Source organism: Ursus arctos, unplaced genomic scaffold (assembly GCF_023065955.2).
Source record: "Ursus arctos isolate Adak ecotype North America unplaced genomic scaffold, UrsArc2.0 scaffold_2, whole genome shotgun sequence".
In the NCBI taxonomy this organism is placed as follows: domain Eukaryota; kingdom Metazoa; phylum Chordata; class Mammalia; order Carnivora; family Ursidae; genus Ursus; species Ursus arctos.
In genome coordinates this window covers 2,967,305-2,990,192 of record NW_026622874.1, presented here as the reverse complement: position 1 = coordinate 2,990,192, position 22,888 = coordinate 2,967,305, and the positions used below count along the sequence as shown (strand labels likewise).

Genomic DNA, 22,888 nt, shown 5'->3' with positions numbered 1-22,888 from the left:
AAAGGGTGGTTTCTGTGGTGACCATATTCGTTAAAGAAAAATGTGCCAGGAGAGGTTCACTTTAACCTGTCATGATTTCAGTCCACAAATAGTATCCCACGTTAAAATGAGGGTAATGAAGTTTACGGTAGTTAAAATGTCAGAATTTGAAATGTGTATTCAGAAAGTGAGAAACAGTGTAGTGTTAGTAACACAGTCCCACTCCCTCACTTACAGAATTTGTTGTGTAATGAGATACAGTGTAAGAACGTCCTGGATTTCTCTCCTGTTTCCTTAGATGGAGAAGGCTATGTTGACTCTGGGTACCAGAGAGATGTTTCAGACAGAAACCACTAGAAACATGGAGCTGGATCAGTGCAAGTTTGGCGATTACTTTTCCATCATCAATAATTGAGGAATCTTACTAGCTTTAATTGGTATCGCAGGGTGTAAGACCCAGCAGCAAGAGCACCCAGGGGTTCTGCTGCCTTCTTAACTACCTTCTTCTTTCCCTTCTGCTCCTCATTCTCGGTCACCCTCCCTCTACATGCCTACTTGGAGAAACAGGAAGTGCCAGGGTCTGGATCCTGCTAGGGAATAATCCTCATACCTGTCCATCCTTAGGCTGTGTTCAGAGCCAGGAGCAAATGCTTTGGGGCCCTCTCAGGTGGGAAATGTCCTGGATTTCTTTGTAGGAGAAGAGATGTCCTAGAAGGGAGGAGCGTCATGCACTGGGAAGGTATGGGAGGTGTAGAAGATGGAGAGGACTGCCCCATCCCTTGGACGGGTGGCTACTAGCCTTTAAGACCCTTTTCCTAGCAGTTTATTCTTTCCAGAAGAGCATGGAATTTGGATTCAGATAGACCTGAGGGTGAATCCCTATACAGTGTCTTACAAACTGTGTGTTTTGGGGGAAGTTATTTGGCTAGTCTCGGTTCATTCATTTATGGGACAGAGGACAAGAAAGCCTCATAGGCATGTCCTCCGGATGAAATGGGGGACACTGAGGAACCAGCAGGGCCTGCGGTGCCTGACACATAGTGATCACAGAACACGTATCCTCCGCGGGACCTGCTCTTTACCAGCGCACCTGCCCCACTCCTCTCTCTGTGGACCGAATGAATCTCTTTAGGATTGATGCATTGAGTCTTAATTGCACACTATGCTTTTCTTGCTTAGGTAGTAAAAACCTTATTTATTTTTTAAGATTTTATTTATTTATCTGACAGAGACAGCGAGAGAGGGAACGCAAGCAGGGGGAGTGGGAGAGGGAGAAGCAGGGCAACAAAAGGAAGAAATGCTTTCTGGCCCCTTTAAAGAATATCCACAATAGTATTATATTTGGGGGCTCAAATATACATTCTCGTTATGATCATTATAACTGACGGCATTAGTTCGTTATGTGATTTAATTATAAATGGAGTCTATATTTTTTTCACGTTGACTGTTAGAAAGCATTTTTAAAAGAAATTTAGAGGTTGAAATAAAATCTAATATTTTTAATAAATTCTGAACAGGTGATAGAAAAAAATTCTTTTTGGCATATATTTTTTTGATCTGGCATGTTACCATCCTCTAATTGGCCTCCAGGTTTACAGAGTAATTACAGCTTCAAATAAACTTGGTCATTGGTGGCTCAGAACATGTAAAAATAAACAGAACACTTGAAATTTAGCTTGTAGCTTAACTTGCTCATGTGAATTTAGTATAACTAACTCAAGTACCAGTGGAACAAATACTTTGCTGGAAAGTATTATGGGCTGTGATATAATAAGAGTTAGCTACCTGGCATTTCATATAAGAACACATGCTTTTTTCTTATGTGTTAAATAGTTCCAGAAATCATAGCTAATCATTTGGGTAATAGCTTTTTGGTATTGCTATTCTAAGCTGCTGCTTTGGGTTTTAAAATTTTGATGTGGCCCAGCTTGAATTGGTACCTTTACTTAATTAAAAGGAAAATATTCTTCTAAAGAAATATTAGCTAATCTATTTATTAACCACTATTCCCTTTAAGAATAAGAGCGGATGGGACTGGAGGGTATTATGCTGAGTGGATGGAACTGGAGGGTATTATTATGCTGAGGGTATTATGCTGAGTAATAATTCAGTCAGAGAAAGACAGTTACCATATGGTTTCACTCACACATGGAATATAAGAAACAGTGCAGAGGACTGTAGGGGAAGGGAGGGAAAACTGAATAGGAAGTCATCAGAGAGGGAGACAAACCATGAGAGACTCTTGACTCTGGGAAACAAACTGAGGGTTGCAGAAGGGGAGGTGGTGGGGGGATGGGGTAACCAGGTGATGGGTATTAAGGAGAGCACGTGATGTGGCACTGGGTGTTATACACAACTGATGAATTATTGAACTCTACATCTGAAACTAATGATGTGTACTATATGTTGGCTAATCGAATTTAAATTTAAATTTAAAAAATACAATATTGAAAAAAAAAAGGAATAAGAGTCCCCTTTATGAATGAGAGTTCAGACATGAACCATGTTCTGAAAACTTCCATATTTTTCTTCATTTTAGGGGAAGCTGTAGGATGTGTTCATGATTTCGTATTATGGCTAGCATACATAAAAGAACCCAAAGTTTTCCCGTTTACTGGCCCACTTGTTCAAACTTGGTGATTTAAAGTGTCAAGTGTTCTGAATTCAGACTCAGCTCTTTAACTGAGTTTCTGTACAACAGTAAACCCTGAGATTCGGAGGTAGAGTGTCCTCTTAGCCAAGTACCGCTTGACTATCTTGAGCCAGCTTTTGGTAGCTGCTTCTCTCTTTTACCGTCCCAATTTAGTATTAGTTAGAAATAGGATTCATTTATAGAGTATTTCATATCAAAACATATGAAATATAGGCTTATTTCTATTTTACTCGTTGTTTATAATAACATTTTTGTTCAACTAGGCTTCAGAAGGACCTGATTGAAACCTTTATACCACTTGTGAAATATTACTTTATCATTACATGTGTCAGAATGAGGAATAACAGAGTTTGGTATGTGCTGTATATAGAGTTTCTTACTCATTTTTCTTACTATGCTCAGGATCTTCATAGTGCTTGGCCCGTAATTGGCATATGTCATTGAGTCCATGAATATTCAGCATATTTGGTCAAAATAGCCAAGTTGTGTGTAACTACTGTGAGGTGACTATATTATTATTTTAATATTTTTCTAAAACCATCTTTTTTGTAAATACAAATATTTTATTCATTTCTAAACAGCTCCTTTTCAGTGGTCTGCTTGAGAATGGAAATTAATCACTTCTATTATCCTTTTTGCAAGTTACAGTAATTGATAATCACTTAGAATTCCATAGGTAGTATTTTAAATAGCTTGTTGGATTATAGCATGGAGAAGTTTTTAAAATTTTACCATTTAAACTTCATTTAGGTATAATGTTGAAAATATGCTTCTTTTAAAATCTTATTTTAATTCCAGGTCCTTTAAAGCTGAAAACCTGGGGGCTTGGAGGTGCACTTTGCTTAGGGTCACCCCGCTGCTGGTGTGAGAGAGGCTGGATTTGGGTCTGGCGCTCTGATTTTAAAGTCTCTTGTCCTAGTCACCTTGACATTACCACAAGATCCGTACAACTGAAGTGTAGGTGGACTTGGGTGGGGCCTTCTTTCCTTTTCTGTTCTTCCTGTTTCTGCTTCATAGAGTTCATTCGCGAGTATTTCTGTCAGGTCTGCTCATCTTTGAAGTGTCTGTCCTTCCTTCTTTACATTAAAAGCCGCTCAGTCCCTTCAGTCATGAGGTATTTACAGTGTCCCCTCATGTGCTGTCACGTCACAGGCGCGGTGGGGGGGAGTGGTGCACGTAATTCCTAATTTCTCAGGAGCTTCTCTATACGACATCACGTTAACCTGGATTAAACCCTGGCCAGGAACTTAATAGGAGTTTTGTGAAGAAGGAAATATATTGGAAGAACAATGGTCTTCAAAGAGAATCATATTGGGTCTGTGCTTGATAGGGATGCATGTAAACTATACCTATTTATAGTATTGGTATTTTAAAACTTTCAAATTTCAAACAAGAATATAAATTGGCATTCTGTATTTGGTATTTTTTAACATTCATATTTCAAAAGGTATGTAACATGACTGTTCAATATCCAACCGTGAAACAGTAGATTCGATGATCGTCGAATCTGCCACCTTTTCATTTTCTTACACACACCACCAGGTTCTTCTCACTTTCCTCCTTACCCAGTTTAAATTCATCAGTTGATTCTCTCAACCAAGGTGTCTCGCATCCTCTCTTCTCTTTCTTGCTTTGCCAAACCTTATTTGGTTAAATTACAGCTTTGCTCTAATCCAGTGCTCTGTGCCCCACCTGCACCCATGGTGCTGAATCTGTTTGGGGGAATACAGAGCCATGATGCCTGCCACTAGCTTGAATTCTTGGTCATGACATTCCCGCGGGCCCCTGATGCTGCCCAGCTGTCATGTTGTATTTCCCTAGTCTGTTCGCTCTTCCAACCTGATTCTTAAAGACGGCTTTACATCCCAATTCACTGAAAACAATAGAAGCCACAGGAAAATCATTTCTACCAGCTCCTGCTTGCCATGTTTACCCTTGACTGTATTTGGGCCCTTTTGTCTCGGTGTCTTGTTCCATCACTAGCCTGTCTATACTCCTGACGAGGGCCAGCCCTCTACTTGTCTAGCAGATCCCATCCCTTCTTGACTGTAGAAGGAAGTTGCTCCAGAAATGTACTCCTCTTTCTTATATCATCAAAATTACCTTCTTATTGGATTATTTACTATCTGAATTAATCCATTTGGACAGTATTCATTCATTAAGTGTCTGCTGTGGGGAAAAACAGACACCGTTGTGGCGCCTGAGTGGCTTCGTCGGTGAAGCGTCTGCCTTCAGCTCAGGTCGTGATCTTAGGGTCCTGGGATCGAGCCCCTTGTCGGGCTCCCTGCTCAACGGGGAGTCTGCTTCTCCCTCTGCCTGCTGCTCCCCCTGCTTGTGCTCTCTCTCTCTCTCTGTCAAATAAATAAATAGAATCTTTAAAAAAATAAACACTATTTACGCACAGATGGGCACAGTTCTTGGTGCTAAGAATATATCAGTGGAGCTTACGTTCTTGTTGAGAAGACAGTAAGCAAAAAAGATACTAAGTCATTTCATATGTTTGAAGATAACATGGTATGAAATAAAACGTAGAGCAGGTAAGAGGGGTGGGAGAGTCCTGGATGAGGAGTGCAGAGTACAGTGTTTAGTAGCAAGGTCAAGGTTGGCGTCTGTGAGAGGGTGAGATCTGATCTGAGACTTGAAGGTGGTGAGGGGTTAGCTGTGGGCTGTGTGAGCAGGCAGAATGCTGGGAGAGAGGGTGCAGTACATATTCGAGGAAATGCATGGAAGCTGGGGGGAGGGAGTGGCAGAGGGACCTGAGAGAGAATACTAACTAGGTGAGGAGGTCAGAAACTTAAGTGGGGTAGGTGGGAGGCCCAGATCATGTAGGACCCCTGTTAATCATTGAAAGGCCTTTGTTTTCTCTTCTTAGTGAATTGGAAACACTGTAGGATATATATGTATATTTTTGCAGTCGATCATGTTAAGAAGGCTTCTGCTGCATGCTTTGAGAACAATCTAGTGAGGGGCAGGGAGAGCTGTTCTAGAGTTTTCAGAGTGCTCACGTGAGAGATCATGGTGATTTGTTCCGATAATAGCGGAAGAGGTGAGAAATGATATTGGATATATTTTGAAAGCGGAGGCAACAGGATTTCCAGGATGAGACAGAAGAAAAGAGAGAAGGTCTTAAGGGCGAGTCCAGGGCTTTTGCCCTGAGCACTTGAGAGGATGGAGGAGCTGCCGTCTGAGCTGTAGCAGAGGTTGGCAGTAGACTGATGGTGGGAGAGATCGGTTTGCTTTTGGATGAGTTCAGATGTCTTTTATTAATTTTTTAAGTTTTTATTTCAATTCTGGTTAGCTAGTTTACAGTGTAATATTTATGTCAGGAATGCAGTATAGTGAGTGACTCAGCACTTCTGTACCTCCCGCTGTGCTCATCATAGTCCCGAGTTCCGACGTCTTTCCAAGACACTTCCTAGCCTTAAGTAATGGATCTAGCCCTTCCGTGTTTCTGAGTAGGGAGAGCTTTATGCACCTGGGGAGGCTGAGGCATTCAGCAGTGAGAGTCTGGAGTAGAACTGCATCCCTGGTAAAAAGCCAGCTGATGGCGTATATTACCAGCATCATACAAGAGCACCCCATGTTTTCAGTCTGGATGGTAGAAAATTAGGAAAGCCAGGAGGAGGAACAGAATCAGGAGGAAACATAGTAGGTTTTAGGAACCAATAATTCAACCAGGTAGATACATCCACTGTATAGTTAATCACGGGTATCACAAAATACAGATCCAAGATGGAAAGAAGTTCAGATTTTTGTATTGGTCAACCCAGAGATGATGATGGCTGACACCATGAAATCTTGTTAGAAAAGAGAAGCAGAGATCCTTGGGTGAATGATCTTTTTTGGTGTAAGGAGTCCATGAACTAGTCCAATGTGGCTGATGACTGGTTCCTATAAAGATGGAGAGATGGTAGTTGTTAGTTGCTAATGACGGAGCTGGGACAGAATAGGCAGACACTCGGAAAACACAGTTGACTTTGTCAGCTGCAGGGAAATTGTTTCTTCCAAAGAGCAGTGTCCGTAAACAACCCTATTGTTGTCCAATACCACGTATCCTTAAAGACCAGCTCAGGTATACACCTGATAATAATAGCTAACATCTATTGAAAACTTATTATGTGTCATACGCTATGCTGAGTATTGTACTGATTTATTATCAATTCCCACACCAATTTTATGATGTAGGTACTTGTTTCCCCTTTAATACCTGAAGACCCAAGAGATTAATTAACTTGTTCAAGGTTACATGGTAGGAAAAGAAATTGAATCCGGGAATACTGGTGTTAGAATCCACACCAGCCACTACAAAATGCTACTTTTCTTTGAAGTCTTCCGAGATACTCCCTGACATAATTTATCCCTTTTGACCAGCTGGCTCTATGGGCTGTTATTACTAAGAGTTTAGGTGGTATATACGGTCAAAAGGCATATAATCTAGGTAAGGGATAAGGATACCTTCTTAAATGATGTATAATAATGTAAGATAGTGAAAAATGAGGGATACAATAATAAGTCATGAGAATATGGAGAGGGGAAGGTTTGGTTTAGGACCAGGTTGATAGGAAAGGCTTCATGGAAAGAGTAGGATTGGATCTGGGCCTTCCAGAATAGGTATGCTTTTGAGTGTAGGTGATGACATGCAGGTAGGGGTGGAATCAGTGGACACCATTCCAGATGGTAAGAGCAGCTGGAGCAAAGGCGTCCATATAGGACAGAGCAAGATGCAGTTGGGGAAACTTAAGTAGTCCAGTATCGTTGGCCAGAATGGATGTTGGCTTGGAAAGGAAGATTGAGGTCAAGTTGTGAACAACCTGAGTGGAGGTCCATGGAAAGCTGTGAAGTTGCAGTGGTTTCTCCTGGAACGGAACTCTTATCGTTCTCGACTATTTACTTGGTTTAAATGTAAGTATATTCAAAGAGACATTTTATGTTATTTCTAGAATGCCAGTTAATGAAAACAGAACGACCAAAGCCAAACACATTTATTATCAGATGTCTCCAGTGGACCACTGTTATAGAGAGAACGTTTCATGTAGATACTCCAGAGGAAAGGTAAGAAACTTGTTTTTCCTATTTCATGAAAAAGCAACAATCGGTATAAAGATATATGTGTATCTGACTTCACCATCTGTAAATATATGTGAAATATTTGTAAAACCCTATAGTTCCTTAATAATTATTTCCGGTATAATAGATGAATAACAGAGGCTTGCGACATATTAAAACCTCTAGAGCTGCTGTAAGGTATTCTTCTTAACAAAAACCAGGACATTTAAAAATTGAAATATAAATTGGGACATTTTTGTAATTAAACTACCTTTAAAAAATGGTTGAATTGATTGTGTTCGTATTTGGGATCTTGAGGCTAGTAATAGCAAAAGGTTTCAAGTAACATTGCCATTATGCAGGGGGCTGCCTGGAGTATTAGGCTAGAAGGATTCTGAGATTGGGGCTAAGCTCCGTGAGAAGAACAGTACCAGGATTGATTGCCATCGACTGTCCTCATTGCTAAAGAGGGGAGTGGCAACTTCATTGGGGCCATATTGTCATCTTCCTGATCTATTCATTCCTGCCACCCCTGCCCCAACCCCCCAGTTCTGTTTTAATAACCTCTTATCTGGTGGTAACTGAGTCAGGACAACCACAACCACAAAACCATTTCCCTGCACAGATCTTATCATGATTGATCCAAATCAGCAACTTTGTGGAGTTAAATATTACTAGCCTCATGTTCCAAATGAATAAAGCAGGTCTTAGGAGACTTGTCTAAGATTTCAAACAAAAATCACCTCCCGTAAGATCTAGTAAATAGTAAAGTATTATGTTAATAATGCTTTTTGATCAGTTAAACAGTAGATGGTAATGTGTGATTAGAAAAGAAAGAAAAATAGAAAAGAACTAGAAATTACTCATAATTTTATAGCCAGAGTTAAGGACAGATCATATTTTCTTTTATACGCTCCCAGTCTTATTCTGTGTGGATGTATTTAGGTCTTGAGTGCACTACAATTCCGTATGCCTTTTCTCCCTGTCCACCCCTGTCTTCCCTGGGCATTTCTATATGCTAAGTCCTCCGTTTGCTTCTGCTTCCACGCGTAACCATGACTGGGCTAATTCCTATTCATCTGTCAGATCTGAGCTTCAAATACCACCTTTCCTACAGAACCTTCTCTGACTCTTGTAGACGAGGTGGGTCTCCCTGCTATAGACTGCATATCCCCCTGCACCTTTTATATCAAGTATATCAGCGCTGTGATCTTTGTTTGCTTTTCTCGCTAGACTGTGAGATTCTTGACTAGCAAGGATCCCTAGCTTCCTTGCTCAATAATCTCTTTATAGCACAGTCCAGGATCCAGCATAGTGTTTGTTGACTGGCCGGATGAATGGAACTTTTCCCATGTCTCTGTACATTCTTTGAAAATATTATTCTTAATGGATTTATAACATCCCATTGAATGAAGCATGATCAATTCTGCCATTTATGTCTGCAAATCTGGATTTACGCCGTATCTTAAGACTTTAAAATAGTTCCTGTACTTAAATATCACGCTACTTTTCTGAACTATCAGTTTTTATTTGCATTTATGACTAGAAGAAAGCAGTTTTAGTAAAAATGAAAAAAACAGCGTCTTTATATTTACCATGGGGTGTGTTTTTCTACATTCGTCTAGAATCTGGTGCTTGGAGATTTTATATGACTTTAATGTTAATGAAGACTTAGAAAAATGTAGTGAGAACTGGAAAAGCTGTGTATTTTCTGTGTTCTGCCAGTCTAAAATCCGTTCTTATTGTAAATGAAATATATGTCTCTAATCTATCTAAAAAGGTCTTCTATTTGTTTTATTGCATCATAGAAGTTTGAAATCTACTTTTTCCAAAGGATGAGACCATTGTATCAGCTCCGTTCTTCATTTCTTCTCATTGAATAATCCATTCTGTACTCACTGATTATGGATGGCATATATATACATAATAAATATTTGTAATTTAGGTTTTTTTCTTTTTTTTTCCCCTTTGATTTCTCTGTCATTGTCACACTAAGACCACATGGTTTTAATTAGAGAAGGCTTAGAAAACTTAACTTCTAAGGGAAAGAAAAGGCCTTAACTAGAAGTAAGAAAATTAAGGAAGGAAAAAATTTCAGGTAAAAGCAAACATAGAGTAAAGCAAAGCTTCAGTTACTGCTTTTTTTCTTTCTTTTTCTCAAAATGTTCTTAGCTTTTGCAGGCATAACATCTGCAGAAAATAGTAATTTTGTCTCTTCCTTTCAGGTAGAATGGTCTGTTTATTTTTTTTGCTTTTAAATAATATGTAATAATTTTCATGATAGCATACCCATTTTTTTTTCTTCTGGTTTTAATGAATGCACTTCAAATTATTCACTGTCAAATATGATTTTTCATGTATAGTTTATTTTGTTATACTGGAACATCCACTTTACAGACCCAGATTATTTTCCTTTCTTAGAGCTAATCACTTTCATTGTCACCGCGATGGCCCTGCTACACTCACACCACATGTTCATGTGCACGCTTATACCGCCTTATGTTACAACTACAATGAACTACTTGTAGTTTTCCAAGTCCTAATTCTCCTGTCCCTTGTGGCTCTTTCTGGCTTTTTTGCCCCTGTGCCAGAAATACCTTCCTTTGCTTGTTTCTTCCTGTACCAGCTCATCTTATACTTCCCCATTTACAAATCATTCCTCTCCTTTGGTCCCCCCTCCAGACTTAACATTGTTTTTCTTAGAACACCACTGTTCTCAGTGCTAACTTGTCATCATTTTACCTGTAACACTTTGTTATACTTATTTACAGTATCAGGGTTTCCCTTATTACTGTAAGTTCATACTGCACTATGGCTTACTGAGTTTTAGTAGCATACACATGTTAGACAATTCAGTTAAGTGTTTATTTTTAAATAAATGATCAGCTTATGAAAATTGATTTGTTTTCATGTAAGTAGTATATATACTTTAAATAGGAAAATTTACTTGCTTCCTGGGGGTCTCCATTCTATTTTCTAAGTTGAGTACATTTTCCAGCATTACTTAGAAGATTGCATGCTTTCTTTGATTTGTGAGATATTTGGGCCCAATACTTTTTGCAGAGCATACACATATATTTTAATTGTGGTGAATGAGTTAATTTATGTCAGTAGTCTACCTAAGAACTCTCCAAAAAGATGGACAAAATGTTAAAAAAAGGGGGGGGGGCATACACGGGGCAGTTTGGCTGTGAAGAATTATGGAACCAAAACTTTATGAAAGGCTGAAAGAAACCCAGAGAGATGAACTCACTCTTTTACTAGGGGTGCCTTCCAATTCTAGAAGTGTCTGAAATGTTGACATTTGGAGTAACTGTCGGATCAAGGAATCATGTTTCTGGAATCCAAGGCCTAGCAAATAGGGGTTGTGGTACATGAGTATATTTTAGGTTGACACTAGAAGAAAGAATAAACTGAATTTAGACTTAACCTTTTAAGGATCGAAGTCTAGCTTTAAATTATTTCAGGTCTTAAATTTGGTTAATGTGATCCACTTTTGCTAGTCTCCTTGGAACGTGTTAAAAGCAAATATAAATAATCTCAATTATCTGTTTACATTTTAATATACATTGTTTGATATGTATTAAAAAATAAACAAGTACATGAAGATTCAAAGATTCATAAACCACAGAGACAAAACAGACAACTGAATCAGATTCATAGGCTCTCTAGATAATGGAGTTATCAGACAGAAATTAAAAGAACTCTGTATGAGTATATTCAAGGAAATAACAGTTAAGTCTAGGAAATTCATCAGAGAGCTAGAAATTATAAAAAAAGAATAATATTGGAATTCTAAAATTGAAAAACAAGATATTTAAAGTCATGAGTGCTGGTGGATGGTTTTAACTGTAAATTAGGTCTTACTCTGGGGAAAATTAGGAACTCAAACATAGGTTATAACAGAATATGCAGAATGAAACATGGAGATAAGGATGAAAAATAAAAAGAGGAAGGCAATGTAAGACTAAAGGAATGCAGTGGGAAGGTCTTATGTATACATAATTGGAGTCTCAAAATGGAAGAGTGAAAGAATGGATCAGAAAGTATTTGAAGTGATAACAGCTGAAAAATTTCTAAAATGGCTAAAGATACCAAACCACATATTCAAGAAGTCCTGTAAATCCCATGCAGGAAAAATACAAAGAAAACCCTCTTAATCTCATTAGACTTTTGAAAACAAAGGCAGTGGGAGAATCCTCAAAGCAGATAGAGAAAAAAGATAAGTTGCCTTCAAAGGAGCATCAATTAGACCAAAAGGTGATATCAATAGAAATAGTTGACATGGAATATATGGGATGGAATGATAATTGGAGATAATGGAATGATATTCTCAAAGTGCTGAAAGAAAATAAGTGCTAATGAGCAAAAATGCTTTCCAGGAGTGAAAGTAAGATGAAAATATTTCAGTCAAATATTTCAATAACTTCAGTTAAGAATTGATAGAATTTCTCACCAGCAGACTTGCAGAAAAGGAAATACCTACAGCATTCTTCAGACAGAATAAAAATAATCCCAGATGGGAGAAGAGATATAGGAAGGAATGAAAAACAAAATGGTAAATAAGCTGATAAAACCAAACAAATATTGACCTTATGAATAATAATTTTGTGGTTTAATTATATGAAGAATGAAAAATCTAAAATAATATATAAATTGAGGTTGAGGGATAAATGGGAGTTAATGTCTTATGACATCACTGCATTTTCTTAGAAGACTTAAAAGTATGGACATATATCAGACTTTGCTAAGTTGAGGATGAATGTTAGGATTTCAAGGATAATTGCTAAAAGGAAAGCAAGCATATGATGATGACAATGCTGATATGAGGAGAAATAGAATCATAAAAAATTAATCCAGAGTACATTATAGAGGTTGACTATGTGAAGTTAATGCTATATATAAAAATATGCAAAAAATGGCTGAGAAGCCAACAGGAAAAGTGAAATGGAATTCTGAAAATTTAAAATAATGAAACAAAAACTGGCAGGAAAAAAGAAAGAAGAGACGAGACATAGAAAAAAGTAAAATGGTAGACTTATGTGCAACCATATAAATAATTGCATTAAATACTAATGGGTTAAACACTGCAGTTGAAAGGGAGAGAGTTTCAGAATTAAAAATATAAGGCCCACTTATGTGCTGTCTGTAAGAAATGCACTTTGAGTATAAAGACATAGTTAAGTCGAAAATAATTGGATTAGTAAAAATATTTCATGCAAAAATAACCATAGGAAGAGATTTGCTGTATCAGATTTCAAAATAAAATAATATTCTAGAGAGTTCCAGGGCACTTTATAATGATAAAAGGGTCAATTGATATGGATGCTAGAACAATCATGAATATGTATGCATGCAATAACAGAATTAAACAGAGAAAAGTAGAGAATCCCACAACCATATTTGTAGATTTTTAAATTCTTCCCAGCAGGAGATAGAGCAGCTAGACAAAAAAATCAGCAAAGTCATAGAATAACACTGTCAACTGCCTTGATGTAGTTGATATTTACAGAATACTACACCCAAAAGTGAGAGAATACACATTGTTTTCAAATGCACATAGTACATTCACCAGGATAACTCGTATTCTGGATCATAAATAATTCTTAATATAGTTAGCATGATTGAAATTATATAAAATATGGTTTCTGGCTTTGGTAGAATTGCTTAGAAATCAATAAGAATAAGAACCCAAAAAACTCCCAACTATTTGGAAATTAAACAGCATACCTCTTAAAAAACATTGAGTCAAAAACAAAATTCACAGGAGCCATTAGAAAATCATTTTTAAATGAATGATAATGGAAATAAAGCATATAAAAATTTGTGAGTGCTTAGAGGGAAATTTATAACAATAAATGCCTATACTTGAAGAAAGTTAAGTCAATAACCTAAGCTTTCTTTTTAAGAAACTAAAATAAAGTAAAGTAAACCCAAAGCAAACATCAAGAGGAAACATTAGGGCTCAAAAATCAGTGAAATAGAAAACAAAAATAATGATAAAAGTGAATTATTTGAGAAAAACTGAAAGAATGGAAAACATCTTGGAAGAGTGTTAAAGAAAAAAAAGAAAGGGAAGACACAAATTACAAATATATCAACCCAAGAAAACATTAGAAAACTTGAATAGCCATTGTCAATGTCCAGATGGCCTCACTGATGAGTTCTGTCAAATATTTAAAGAAATATTACCAGTCCTACAGTCTATTTCAGAAAATAATGGAGAAGAGAACACTTTCCAACTTATTTTATAAGGGCACTCCTGTTTCAAAAACCAGGCAAAGCTATCATAAGAAGGTAGAACTATAGTCTAATATACTTGTGAACATGAGTGCAAAATTTCTTAACACAGTTTTGACAAATTCAAAAAATATGGAAAAAGAATAATACATCATGACCAAATGGAGTATATCCAAGAATTCAGTTGCATTATCATCTGAAATCATTAAACTAAATTCAGTATATTCAGAGGTTAAAGTAGAAAAACTACATGGTCATCTCAACAGATGCAGGAAAAGCATTTGCCAAAATTTAATACCCTTTCATAACTAAAACACTCAGCTGACAAGGATTAGGAGGGAACTTACTCAACTTCCTATCTATAAAAAAACCTACAGCTTATGTGATAATCAAGGGTAGAAGCTTCAGTGCTTTCTCTCTAAGATCTGGAACAGAGTAAGAATGTCTTCTCTCATCGCTTTTATTTAACATTCTACTAATGGTCTGATATAGAGCATTATAAGGCAAGAAAAACAGGTAAAAGGCAAATAGATTGGAAAGGAAGAAGTAAAACTGCTCTTATTTGTAGACATGTGCAACTTAATAAGGCTTCAGGGTACAAGGTCAACATACAAAACCAACTTTATTTGTAAGTACTACCAAGAAAAACTAGAAAATTAAAAAAAATTTTTAAAGCCTCCACAGTAGCATAAAGAATAGTTTAGGAATAGATAACTCAGGGAGGGGTCTCTAAGAAAGTGAAGAATTCTGCCAAAGAAATAAACATCCTAAGAAAACAATCAACTGATTTTGTTCAAGGGAGATGGCAGAGTAGGAAGATCCTGAGATCACTTCCTCTCACAGACAGCATCGCCTCAACTGTGTATAGTATAACTCACTTTGAGAAAAACTTGAAGACTACCGAACAGCTCTTCCATGGCTAAAGCTATATTTTAAAAACCACATCAAGAAGAGTAGGAGGTACAGAGAAAACTTGGGAACCAAACTTCAGACACGTTTACCCATAAGCAGGAGGGCTATCACAGGTTCAGAGGTCTTCTGTGAGGACTTCTATGGGGCACCCCAGCCCTGGGGATTTGCACTGGGAAGGCAAGCCTCCATAGCCTCTGGCTTTGAAAATCAATGGGGCTTAACTCGGGAGCTTTGAAAATTAGTGGGTCTTAACCCCAGGAAGGTTGGAGAGCAATATATAACAGATCATGCTCTTAAAGGGTCTATGCACAGTATCACTCCCTCTGAGACCCAGTACAGAGGCAGTAGTTTGAAAGCTTCTGGGTTATATTTGAGAGAGATTTATTGCCCAATTATAGGGTTGTGCTAGAGGATCAAAAACCTGTAGGAACTTTCTCCAATAATGGAAGAATTGGCAGATGCCATTTTTCTGGACCTCTTTCAACATAGTTGGCCTCATGCTGGAAGGCACCAGTTCTGACACTCTCCTTCTACCTTGCTAGCGCTGCAGACACCTGCCCTGTGGACCTCCGCTGGCAGGTGTCCCTCCAGAGCTGCTCCTGCCCCTCCCACCCAGCAGGAATCACTTAGAGGGGATAACAGCAGACTAAAGGTTGCTGTAGAGCAGATCAGCAACCTGAAAGACACAGCCTGAAAGTAGTGGAAGACCCTCAAGCTGAACAGCGAAGAGTAAAAAGAATCTAAAAACATGAAGATATGTAAGGGACAACATCAGACTTAGTGACATTTGCATTATAAGGTTCTCGAAGAAGATAGAGAAAAGGGGGAAGAAAACTTCTTTGAAGATCTAATAGCTGAAAACTTTCTAACCTGAAGAAGGAAACAGACAGCCAAATCCAGGAAGCACAGAGAGTCCTAAACAAGATAAACCCAAAGAGATCCACGTCAAGACACATACATAATAAGTAAAATGTCAAAAATTAAAGATAAAAAATAATCTTAAAAGCAGCAAGTTATATAAAAGGGAAATGCCTTAAGTCTATTGGCTGATTTTTCAGCAGAAACTTTGCAGGCCCGAAGTGAGTGGCATGATATAATCTAAGTGATGAAAGGAAGAAAACCACAACCAAGAGGACTCTACCCAGCAAGGTTGTCATTCACAGTAGAAGGAAAGAGAAAAGAGTTTCCCAGACAAATAAAAGTAAAGCTTATTACAACTCAACTGGCCTTATAAAAAATGGTAAAGAGACTTTTTTCAGAAGAAAAGAAAGGCCATAATGAGAACTAAGAAAATTATTAAAGAAAAATTTCACTGGTAAAAGCAAACATATGGTAAAGGTAGTAGATCAGTCACTTATAAAAGTAGTATGAAGAGGTGAAAGTGGTAAAATCTGTTATATCTACAATAATTAATTAATGGATATACAAAATAAAGATGTAAAATGTGAAGTCAAACACAAAAAATGTAGAGAGTGGTAGTAAAAATACGGTGCTTTTAGAATGTGATTAAGTTAATTGAACATTAACTTTAATAGACTGCTATATACATAGGTAGTATGTGTGAACCTTATGTGAACCACAAACCAAAAACCTTTACTAGATACAAAACCTAAAGAGAAAAGAATCCAGGCTTAGCACTCAAGAAAATCATAAACTCACAAGGGAGGAAGAAGAAGAAAGGAAGCAAGAACTACAAAACAACCAGAAAATGGTTACGTGCCAGTTGTTATATGCCAACAAATGGCAATAAGTGCGTCCCTTTCAATAATTACTTTTAATGTAAATGGACTTAAAGTTCCAATCAAAAGATAAAGCGTGACTGAATAAGGAAAAAAGAAAATAAGACCCAAGTATATGTTTTCTACAAGAGACTCACTTTAGACCTTAAGACTCATATAGACTGAAAGCTAAGGGCTGAAAAAACAGACGCTGTGCAAATGGAAATGAAAGAAAAAAAAAGCTGGGGTAACAATACTCTTATCAGACAAAATAGACTTTCAAGCAAAGACTGTAACAGGAGACATAGATGGGCATTACATAATAATGAAGGGATCAAGCCAACGAGAGGATATAATGGTTATAAATTTCTATGCACCCAGCATAAGCGCACATAAACATATAAAGCAAATTAACAGACATAAAAGGAGAAATTAACATAATAGGAAAGGATTTTGGCACCCCATTTCCATCAATGGATAAATTATCCAGAAAAAAAATTAATAAAGAGGGAAATAGTGGCTTGAATGACACATCAGACCAGACGGACTTAACAGATATATATAGAACATTCCATCCAAAAACATCCAGAAAGTACTCGTGGAACATTCTCCAAGACAGATTACATAGTAAGCCACTAAACAAGTCTTAGTAAGTTTAAGAAATTGAAATCATATCAACCATCTTTTCCAACCACAACAATTTGAAGCTAGAAATCAGTTACAAGAAAAAAACTGGGAAAAAACCATGAACATGTGGAGTTAAACAATATGGTGCTGAACAACCAGTGGGTCAATGAAGAAAACACAGAAGATCAAAGCATAGATGCAGACAAATGAAAATGGAAGCGTAACAGTTCAAAATCTTTGCTGCCCAGCAAAGGCAGTTGTAAGAGGCAAATTGCCAATGATACAGGCCTACCAAAAAACAACAAAACAAGAATAATCTCAAACTATCTAACCTTACTCCTAAGGAACTAGAAAAAGAAGAACAAACAAAACCCAATGTTAGTAGAGGGAAGGAAGTAATCACACCAGAGTGGAAATAAGTAAAATGGAGACTTAAAAAAATAATAGAAAAGATGAATGGAACTAAGAGCTAGTTTGTTGAAAAGCAAAACAAAATTGATAAAAGCCAGACTCTTAAAGAACAAAAAAAGACAGGACTCAAAATCAGAAATGAAAAGTTATAGCTGACACCACAGAAATGCAAAGGGTTAAAAGTGACTACTATGAAAAATAATATGCCAATAAATTGGGCAGCCTAGAAGAAATGGATAAATTCCTCGAAGCCTAGAATCTTCCAAGACTGAAAGAGGAAGAAATAGAAAATCTAAACAGACCAATTAGTAATGATAGAATTGAATCAGTGATCAAATAACTCCCAGTAAGTAAAAAAGTCCAGGACCAGATGGCTTCATAGGTAAATTCTGCCAAACATTTAAAGAAGACTTAATACCTATTCTTCTCGAATTATTCTAGAAAATTAAAGAGCAAGGATTGCTTCTAAATTCATTCTATGAGGCCAGCATTACTGTGATTCCAAAACCAGACAAATACACTATAAAAAGAAAATTATAGGCCAATATCTCTGATGAACACAGATGCAAAATTGGCACAAGACGTTAACAAACCAGATCCAAAGTACATTAAAAGGATCATTCCCCATGATCAAATAGGATTTATTCCATGGGTACAAGGATGGTTTCATATCCACAAATCAGTCAGTGACTGTATACAGCACATTAACAAAACGCAGGATAAAAATCATATGATCATCCCCATAGATGGCAGAAAAAGCATTTGACAAAATATGACATCCATTCACTCTCAACAAAATGGGTATAGAGGGAATGTACATCAACATAATAAAGTCCATAAACTCACAGCTAACAACATACCTAATGGTGAAAATTTGCAAGCTTTTCCTCTAAGATCAGGAGCAAGACAAGGATGTCCACTCTTGCCCCTTTTAATCAACAGTACTGGTGCTGTTAGCCCCAGCAGTCAGACAAGAGAAAGAAATAAAAGGAATCCAAGCTGGCGAGGGGAAAGTAAAACTGTCACTTTTTTGTAGGTGAATGATAGTATATATAGAAAACCCTAAAACTTGACCACGAAAACTATTAGAAATAATAAATGAATTCAGTAAATTGGCAGGATACAAAAGTAACATATAGAAATCTGTTGCATTTCTATGCACTTACAAGAGAAATTAAGAAAACAGTCCCATTTGCAATTGGTTAAAAAAGAAATTTCACCTAGGGTGTGAAAACCTGCACTCTGAAAACTGTAAGACACTGAGGAAAGAAATAGAAGATGATACAAATAATTGGAAAGATATACTATGTTCATGGGTTAGAAGAATTAATATGGTGAAAATGACCATTCTACCTGAAGCAATCTACAGATTCATTGCAAACCCTATCAAAATATCAATAATTTTTTCATAGAACTAAAATTTTTATGGACCCACGGAAGACCCTGAATAGCAAAAACAACCTTGAGAAAGAAGAACAAAACTGGTAGTATCCCAATTCCAGTTTTCAAGATGTAATACAAAGCTATGGTAATCAAAACAATATGGTGCTGGCACAAAAACAGACACACAGATAAATGGAACACAATGGACAGCCCAGAAATAAACCCACACTTATTCTGTCATTTCATCTACAACAGAGTATGCTAGAATATACAATAGGGAAAGACAGTTTCTTCAGTAAAGTGTGTTGGGAAAACTGGACAGCTAATGCAAAAGAATGAAACTGAACAACTTTTTTTTTTACATCGTATACAAAAATAAACTCAAACTGGAATAAATACCTAAATATAAGACCTGAAATGATAAAACCCTTAAAAGAATATGTAAGTGGTAACCTTTTGGACAGTGGTTTCAGCAGTATTTTTTAGATCTGTCTTCTAAGGCAAGGGCAACAAAAGCAAAAATAAACAATTGAAACTGCATCAAACTAAAATGCGTTTACAAAGGAAACAGTCAACAATACGAAAAGATAACCTATTGAATGAGAGAAGATAGTTACAAAGGACCTGTCTGAGAAAGGGTTAATATCCAAGATATACAAAGAACTCCTATAACTCAATGCCAAAAAACCCCCAAATAATCTGATTGAAAAACGGGCAGAGGGCTTGAATAGACATTTTTCCAAAGAAGATCTACAGAAAGTGAGTCACAGGGGCGTAAGATACGGCATAGCAGATAAATAGTTAATAATATTGTAATAACTGTGTACGATGACAGAGGGTAATTGCATTTATGTGGTGAGCATTTTATAGTGCATGTGTTGAATAACTTATGTTGTACAACTGAAATTAGTGTAATACTATATGTCAACTATAGTTCAATGAAAAATAAATAAATTTTTAAAGATAAATTACTTCTGAATAAGTTTAAAATATGCAAGATGTTTTCACAGAAAGCCACAGAAGATTGCATTGGGAAATTTAAAGACCTAAATAAATGGAGACTATACCATGTTTATGGAGTGGAAAATTTAATTTTTTCAGATAGTAATCTACCCCAAATTGATCCATAGATTTAATACAGTCCACTCAAAATTCTAACAGACTTTAAGAAACACATGCTGATTTAAAAATTTATGTGGAAATGAATGATTCTTAATCCGATAATACAAATTTCAACCAGTGCTCCTGAGACTATCTTACCTACAAACTATGACTTTTTTTTTTTTTAACTCATCTGTGATTTGGGAACAGTAAAATGTTTTGGCTTTGAAAACCTTTTCTTGGAACTACTGTTGGACCACAGTAAAGATCTTAACCATGTCAGTGATGAACTTAACAATGGCTAGACAAAAAAGTTTTTTAAGGGGCAGCAAGCTTTGGGGGTCAATTTACTTTATAGATAAGATGTGTATAGGCAATAAAATTTAACTATACTTTTAAAGGGTTTTAACTCAATTTTCTTACAATCCTTTCCTTCTCTTTTTCTTCACTTAAATAAGTGCTCCTACAGTTGTTAAGGTCTATAATGTTAAATGTTTTGGGGATTAATTTCACCTTTGAGTAAAGGGGGGAGGATATGTTTAAATGTATATGTGTATATTATCCTGGAATAGACTTTATTTGTGTTGATGTCATATTTTACAAAAGGGAAATACTTGAATCATTTACCATTCTTTATTAATGGGAACCTGTACTTGTTTTTATAGGGAAGAGTGGACAGAAGCTATTCAGGCTGTAGCAGACAGACTTCAGAGACAAGAAGAGGAGAGAATGAATTGTAGTCCAACTTCACAAATTGATAATATAGGGGAGGAAGAGATGGATGCTTCCACAACCCATCATAAAAGAAAGGTAGAGAATAGTAATTTATCCCCTACTGAGCACAATATGTTATGGAAGAAATATGCTAAAAATTGCCATTTGCAAGAAGTGTTGGCCAATGATCTTACGTTATGCAAATATATAGGTGTGGGTGGTGTTTATCCTAGTAAATCTGAAATACCTGTCATTATTTAAGACCAAATAATTAAAATGTCACCTTATTTTCATGGTTCAGCACTTAGCACTGATAGGGCTTTGGAGGTACTTGTCAACTAAAGTGCCATTGTGCTGATTTATAATTTGCATTTTTCTCTTACTGTTTTTAATACCATTTTAGAACTTGGAAATGATGTTTTCCTTAATGATTTGGTCATTTTCCATTTGGTATTTTGTACCCTCAAAGCAGAAGCAGAAATGGTTCTGGTGTGCTTTTTACCTGACGCCCCAGCTTCACTAATATCGGCAGGAAAGTGAATAGTCTGGGAAATAAGAGCTTTTTATTTTAATGGCTGCTCCTGAGCCAGTGAGGGGAAAGACTTCTCCTTCCTTGAGTGCTCCAGATTAATAAATGCCAATTTATATATTGGTGGAATTATAAATTATGTTTATCATTGCTATAGAAAATTAAAAAGCTGGCCACCTAGGTGGCTCAGTCGCTTAAGTGTCTGATTCTTGATTTCTGCTCAGGTCATGATCTCAGGGTCCTGGGATCGAGCCCCGCATTGGGTCTGCACTCAGCGGGGAGTTTGCTTTAGATTCTTTCTATCCCTCTCCCTCTCCTCCTGCTTGTTCTTTCTCTCTCTCTCAAATAAGTGAATAAATCTTTTTAAAAAAAGAAAATTAAAAAGCAAGTTCCTTATATGAAATGGTATTTTAAGATTCAAGATCTAAGTGTTCAAGTAAATGAACATACCATTTATCATGTTAGAGTATATTTGTTACAATGAATTGTAGATTTAATCTCCTTGTAGGAAAACACTAATTGTTAATGTAGTTACCCATGTAATTTGGTTTTAGCATAATGATTAAGAACTCTTTGGAGTTAGACTGCTTGAGTTCAAATCCTCCTTTTTCCAAGTGCTAAACGTGTGAACTTGATGAAGTTGTACCATTACAACCTAGAGTCTGTTAATTACTCTCTTCTTACCCCAAATCTCTGCTCTAATTTTAATAATATTCTATGCTTGATCTTGGTCAAATGTCTGAGAACTCTTTGTGTCTTCATTAAAGATTTATCCTCTATTTGTTAGTTGAAATGAATTCCTCTTTTAAGTCAACTTAACACCCCCTTGTTCTTCAGATCATTGCAAAAAACAAAAACAGAAACAATCTAGCTTTGCTCAGCTACTCAGACATAAGAAAGCTTCTCTTAGATGTGTATGCGCACATGTACACAATGAATGTAAAATCTGACTGTGGTCAGAAATTTAAAATCAGGTCCCAATGAATCTTGTCCTTGGAATTCTACACTGCCCCATTCAGTACTAGCTATATCAGCCGTACTGTTTGTACTTGGAATTCCTAAAACTCTGCTTAATAACTGGTAGTAAGAAGTTGCTGTCGAGGCGGTTACAGGTGGAAAGTGGGGAGTTTATGATACCCTAATTAGAAATATTCTTACCGATGGATGAGAAATTTGGAAATGAACATGGAAATTATTTACCAGAAAAATTTTGAATGAAGAGAGACAAACATTTTCAAAGATGTAAAAATGCAAAGTACGGAGCATTCTATTTTTCTGTTAAGGCTGGTTATAAATCACTATAAAAGCATAGTGCAATTTCCTCTTTTCACAGTTACCAGTGGATTATCTTAGAATTCATCACCTTCATTAATTATCACTTGTAAATGTTTATTGTAAGTTTGTTTTGTGCTATCCTCTCAGCAGTACTCTTATATGTATTATCTCATTTAATCCTCTCAAAAATCATATGAGGTGTAGGTACCATTATTATCCCATTTTGCAGGTGATTCATCTGACATTCAGATAAGTTAAATAATCTTGTTCAAACATGTAAGGACTTTCAGTTATACACTG

General features: G+C 36.6%; 1 protein-coding gene across 6 annotated transcripts in view; it reads left to right on the top strand.

Moving 5' to 3' along the window:
* The window catches only part of AKT3 (AKT serine/threonine kinase 3), a 304,406-nt gene that overhangs the window by 152,848 nt on the left and 128,670 nt on the right, over nt 1-22,888 (top strand). For all 6 annotated transcript variants that reach the window (XM_026509582.4, XM_026509579.4, XM_057315024.1 and 3 more), the window contains 2 exons: nt 7,573-7,684; nt 20,736-20,880. In XM_026509582.4, the coding sequence (XP_026365367.1) occupies nt 7,573-7,684; nt 20,736-20,880 (257 nt within the window). The remainder of the gene's footprint in view (nt 1-7,572; nt 7,685-20,735; nt 20,881-22,888) is intronic.